The sequence below is a fragment of the Sitophilus oryzae genome, unplaced genomic scaffold, assembly GCF_002938485.1.
Source record: "Sitophilus oryzae breed Bouriz unplaced genomic scaffold, Soryzae_2.0 scaffold_165_pilon_pilon, whole genome shotgun sequence".
NCBI classification, from domain to species: Eukaryota; Metazoa; Arthropoda; class Insecta; order Coleoptera; family Curculionidae; genus Sitophilus; species Sitophilus oryzae.
This window is the reverse complement of record NW_022146347.1, coordinates 2,795,673-2,801,672: the sequence shown is the minus strand read 5'-3', so window position 1 is coordinate 2,801,672 and position 6,000 is coordinate 2,795,673. Positions and strand designations below refer to the sequence as shown.

Here is a 6,000-nt window from a genome sequence, read left to right as displayed (position 1 = left end):
TGTAAAAGTTTTATTCAAAAAAATGTGTTTTTTAATATTATTCTTCCTTTTTTAAAGAACAAAAGTCCTAGGCCCCCCTGAGCTCAACCCCAGGCCCCCCCATGAATTGCTAGTTACGTTAATGCATAGATAAATGCAAAGGATAAATGACTTACAATAATGATTGCTACTGATTGCTACTTAAACAACGTCAACTCATTAGACGTTGACATTATTTTGTAATTAAAAATTTACAAAAAAAATATTAAGACGCTAGTTAAATCATGGACTCTATTCCGTTATTGTTGGAAAATGAAAATGGCGATAAAATATCCACATTCCTAAACAATGCTTTTCAAGAAGAATTACAGAAGGAGCAATTTCCTTTACATATAGCACCGAATATTAGAAAGTATAACGTTGATGACGATTTAAGTTACGAAGATCCTTCTAAAAATGCCATACAAGTTCTGGTTTAAAATAAATTAACATTATTTTATGTATTGATCTACATTTTTTAGATACATGAAGACTATTTGAACGAATCGGATATCCTTACTACAATAGAGAAGACTATTATAAAAGACCATGCTGAATTTTTAGTTGCTAAACACAATACGGAACAAGATGAATTTATAAAAGAAATGTGTAAACTAAAATCGTGTGACATATTTAATTTGGATCAATTAGACAGGACAGATGTTATGAGATATGGCCTAATAGATAAAAGCGACTTATATCCACATTTGACAAGACAATTTTTAGGTCAGTTAAGTAAGGGGGCGTTCATAATTACGTGAAGCCTTTTTGAATATTTTTTTGACTCCCCTTCCCCACTGCACAGTGGTTCCCAGATAGGTCATTACTTAGAAATATTAATTTCAAAATGTTTGCATGAAACTGTTGCTAATACTTTTCTTATATTCATCTATAAACGATACATAATAAATAACAAAATCAAGCAAGCCTAGTGTAGCGCTTTTGTTTATTAGAAATGTTCCATTTTTGCTACTGGTATCAAGCTGACATAAACAGTTTTCAGATAACGCCAATTAATTACTTATTTTATTAAAATTGATAAAAGCTGTGGCCTTTTCTGTAATGGACGTTCGAAAAGAAGGTTAAAACAACTGTTTTTTTATTTTTGCACTTAATTAAACCTAAGTAATATTAGTTTTTTTACATTTTTGCTTGTCACTCTTTAAGACTTTTAGCTACTTACCCTTTCAAATCCTCTTTAACGGCATGATAATACTTGTTGCTTAAAGAATATTGCTTATAAATTAATTGCCACTGGCTGCCGCGAATTGCCGCCGGATCTTATACCGGGTGGTTAAAGATTGACTTTTTGTCTTAAAATAAAAGTAACTTATTTTTTCCTCTTCGTGTCAACTTATTTCGTGGACAAACAAAATTGTATTTATAAAATGAAACAACTGTCTCTTTTATTTTTTCAATATTTAAAATAAATTTGACCTTTTCAATATGAAAAGACATGTACATATGTGCAAACATAATCTGTATACCTTTCCGAATAGTTAGAACTTAAAATGCAAATCACACGAACTGGGCCCAATTTTTTTAATACATATTACATTAAGTTTTTTATATACATTTATTTAGCATTTGTTATCAATTTCTATTAAAAAAGGTGCAGTCAAGCTATATCTAGATATCTAACAGTTATGACCGCGCAGCTAATTAAGGGGAACCACTGTGCACTGGCGAGATGTGGTGAAATTTGCCTTAACCCCCCCTCCCCTCCTACCTTTAATCTCACGTTAGATCTTTAAAAATTGGTATTTTCAGTATAAATGCGTTTTATATGCTTTATTATTTTTGTTAATACCTACTTGTAAATATTAGCATTTCAGATATTTTAGATCTTAATCTAAAATCACAGTGATAACTTTAAATATTTTGCAATACTTAAATGGCAACTACTGACCCACGTGGTAATTCGATCTGGACCCATCCTGTCTACATGGTCTCTTCAACAGCGACGCCTTGCTCTTACCCATCTGACAACGTCCTGTACTCCCAACTCTCTTTTTAGCGTGTTTGTGTTGCGTATTCTGTCGAGCAGTGTAGTCCGTTTTATTTCGTTTTATTGTTCGTAATATTTTCATCTCCGTTGTTCTCATTTTCCTTTTTGTTTTTGATGTTTCTGCTCTTGCTTCTGGAAATTATTTTCAAGTTTGTAAAACGGCCGCTAGAGGGCGCAACAGCTATGGAAAATAAGAAAATGGAATTTTTACAGAATTTTGCCTAGATAATGGGTACTATAAATAAAAGCTTTATAATCTTTAGTAAATTTTGGATTTTTTTGTTAGAACCATTTTTCTCTATCTGCTAAAATAAAGTGGTGGGGGAAGGTTATACTGTCTTTATTTAAATGTTAATAACTCCTGACTCTGGATGATCGGAATTCAGCAAACGAGGGCTCGTTTAAAAGAGCGTTTCTTACTCTATATTATACCATAAAAATAATAATAATAAGCTTTTGAACGCATACGCTAGGGGGCGCTGTCTTACAATTTAACAAACAATGCGCGTTTTTTCAAAAAAATTAAATACGATAGGATATGTAATTTTAGCTGATAGTAAAGAGTTATAAAAGCTTAAAAAGTCAGCGAAAACCGCTCCTTGATATCTTCTTTCAAACCGAAGATATTAGCAAAATTATAATAAATACCAAAAAATAAGCCCTTAATTGCATATTAGTTGGCTTGGAAATGACGCCATTCTAATAAAAAAATAAGATAGAAACAGTTAGTATATTTTAAAATCGACGATATACCAGAATACCATAATACCCAGTGGCGCATCCAGAGATTGAGTCTGGGAGGGGTAGTGGCAATATTTAAATAAAGTAATAGATTTAAATTATATTTTCGCACAAAGGTATTATGACTATATGGAAAAAATTAAGCTTAGATGGTTCTGGATTTCTATTTTAATTGACATTATTAATTTATTTTGTGACAATTTTGTTTTATGCCAGATTTTCTTATTTATAATTTTTTTCTGGGAGGGGTAATTACCCCCATTACCCCTCCCGTATATGCGCCCCTGATAATACCAGATGTATTAATATCTAATAATTAAGATATTAATAACAGTGAACAAGAAACGATGCCTCAGTGAAGTCATGGTAGGCTTTGGAGAAAAGTTGCTTTTGTCGTAATAGTATCAACATCAAATTGTGTGTTATTATACTTATTATATCAACATTTTCATTATTATATTTTATATATTTTCAATATATCAATACTACCAAATAACTACTAATACTAAATAAGTTTACATCTATTCATGGAGTTTAGTCTATAAATATGTTTTGCTTCTGATTTTCTCATTTTTTACACTGTTTTTGGCCCGAAAAAAAATTTGCTGACACCCCCTCTCTCCCCTACGTGAAGTTTAGATTTGACTCTCTCCCCCACTAGATTCCCTCACGTATTAATGGTCGCTCCCTAACTTATGTTTTGTTTTAATATAATTATTTAAATAAAATTTTAGATTTTCGATTTAATACGACATTACACAGATGTAAAAACTGCTTTTACAGACCAGTTCTAACAAAATCTAAAAAACCCAAATTCATACAGAAAAAGTGTGTATCTGGTAAGTAAACTTATAATTTATAAATTAAATATGGTTTTCTTTTCAGTGATTTACCTAACAACATAGAAAATACTTTGACAGAAATTGATAGGTCTAAACAGTTTAAAATAACACCTGAGGTTGTAGTATTCCACAATTATAAAGTCAATAAAACATATGAGGTAGCTATACAGAGCGTGTCTTTGGGACTGCCAGTTTGCTGATTTTTGAAATTAAATTAATTAATTAGTTTTGTAGTTTATCTGTCTTTAGTAGACCTTTAGAGATTCATCTCGTTAAAATTACTATCGATTGTCATTCCCCAGCCGTCCTTGACGCCGGTTTTTTTTAAATAAAATAAGTCGGCTATTTTAAACTTAAAATTATATTATAATAGAAATAACTGACATGAAAATAACATAATAACATTTATCTAATCAAGAACAGACATAAAAAAAAACAATAAAATCTGCAAACGACAAAAGATGACAGATAATAATCTACTTTTTAATTAAAAAATAACAATAAATTAATTTAATATTCGCTCGCTGCGCAGCTTATATTTATATTCTTTTCTTTTTAGCAATATTTCAAGATTACCAATACTAGTAATCATTTGCAATCGATCAGTGTTAAGACACTTCCAAAATTAAAAATATTTACTATTATGTGTGATAGTGCTAGAATTGCACCTGGAATGTCATTAAAAGCTATAATTAAATTCAGAACTGACGTATATCTACTCGAACGGGATGAAATTATTTTCAAAAACGACAAAGGTATATTTAAAACATTTTTTGTAATATTAATAGTTAAATCTTATATAGGGTGATCCAGTGCCTGAGAACTGAGAATGCTTTATATCAGGTTTTCTATTTAACAGTCTATTATAGCCGGAGAGCTGGCGACATAATTAGAGAACATATTTTAGGCAAGTTAGAATAACAAAAAAAATAAAGTTTAATAACTTGTGAACTCGAATCCTAAGTCTGGCTGGGGGGTTGGGGGTATTTCGCCACTGCGCCATTTCGCCGTTGGCAGCCGATGCGGCTGACGTAACAGTATTTTGGAGTGCTTCAAATTTTCATAAAAACAATTTTTTTTCGGTTTAATTTCAATTATTTCCAGGCTTTTAATTCAGAGATTATTTTGTTGGAATTAAGTTACCATGTACAAATATGTATTTATAAATTTAATATTGACGTGCATAGTGTAAATAGTTTAGAATAATTACTGCAAATAAATATTTTAGTAACTACTAATTTTGCTACTAACTACTAAATCACAATATATAAACATTTAAGTTGTGTTGCAAATAAAAAGAGGATAAAGAACATTTAAGTTGTGTAGTTTGTAAAAAAGTTACTAGTGACAAAGTTATTGTTTTTGATGAAGGCAGACTACAAAAATGCAAAGAATTTTTAAAAGTGCGCCAACAACATGGTTTAAAATTTAAAGAAGTGGTTTTACCAAAAAACGTAGTCCCAACAAAAGGGTACCATGTACAGTGCTTAAATATGTGTCACAAGAGTGACACATATTTAAGCAGCATAGAAGCTTTAATTATTAAGCAGGATAAAAGATTATTTAATCTTTCGAGGATTGTAACTTCTTCGGGTGGCATTTTAGGGCATATCTTCAAAGGAACTTTTTGTTTTATTTTTATCTCGAGAATCACTGACCAAAGTTAGATACACTATTTCTTTGACACCATGTATATTATTTTATAGGTCTAATCCTGAAGTTACCTTTAATATGCAAAATGGACCCTCCCAAATTATACTGCGTGATCAACAGATCCACCGATTATTCTATTGGGCTTCTTGAAAAGAACGCATTGCAAAATAAATCGTTTTCGGTGAAGAGAAAGAACGCACTCAATGAAACTATCGATTGTGGACCTTGCTTTGTTACTGATTATGTCTTAGTCAATATATTCCTGTACAACGGTGGATATAAGGCCAAGTTTTTCTTGATTACAGAAGAAAACTGGTTTTCTAGGAAAATCGATGTCAGTAACAAATCACTATAATATATCCCATTAGCGATTATAATACATCCCATTAGCTATTAAACAATGAATGCATTTAACATTATAATGAGTACTAATGATATACAAGGTGTCCCAGGCTGAGCGTGCATTAGAAGTTTCTAGAGAACCACAATATTTAGATCGGTGATTTTTTGCATATCATTGTTTTACAACGAGATCTATGGATTAAAAATACTTTCAATATGGCGGCACTTCCGGAAATACCGGAAGATGGCAACAACTTTCTTATTTTAAATGGGTACCCCCATTTTTGATTACATACTTAAATTATCTGTAAAATTCTATGAATGTTGATGTTAAACACTCTATACCTAAATATTAACCGTTTTTTAGAAAACAATATTTAAAATTTTTGGTTGAAA

The 6,000-nt window shown here is 30.8% G+C and overlaps 1 protein-coding gene across 4 annotated transcripts in view; it reads left to right on the top strand.

The window, feature by feature from the left end:
* The first annotated feature begins 201 nt into the window (after window positions 1–201).
* The window catches only part of LOC115880850, a 35,884-nt gene continuing 30,085 nt past the window's right edge, over window positions 202–6,000 (top strand). For 2 of the 4 annotated variants that reach the window (XM_030898160.1, XM_030898161.1), the window contains exons 1-6: window positions 202–446; window positions 501–744; window positions 3,502–3,595; window positions 3,653–3,767; window positions 4,169–4,364; window positions 5,316–5,596. In XM_030898160.1, coding sequence (XP_030754020.1) covers window positions 264–446; window positions 501–744; window positions 3,502–3,595; window positions 3,653–3,767; window positions 4,169–4,364; window positions 5,316–5,596 — 1,113 coding nt within the window. In that variant the 5' untranslated portion in view covers window positions 202–263. Of the gene's footprint in view, window positions 447–500; window positions 745–3,501; window positions 3,607–3,652; window positions 3,768–4,168; window positions 4,365–5,315; window positions 5,597–6,000 lie in introns of those variants that run through there. The other 2 variants (XM_030898162.1, XM_030898163.1) reach the window with 2 other exon arrangements.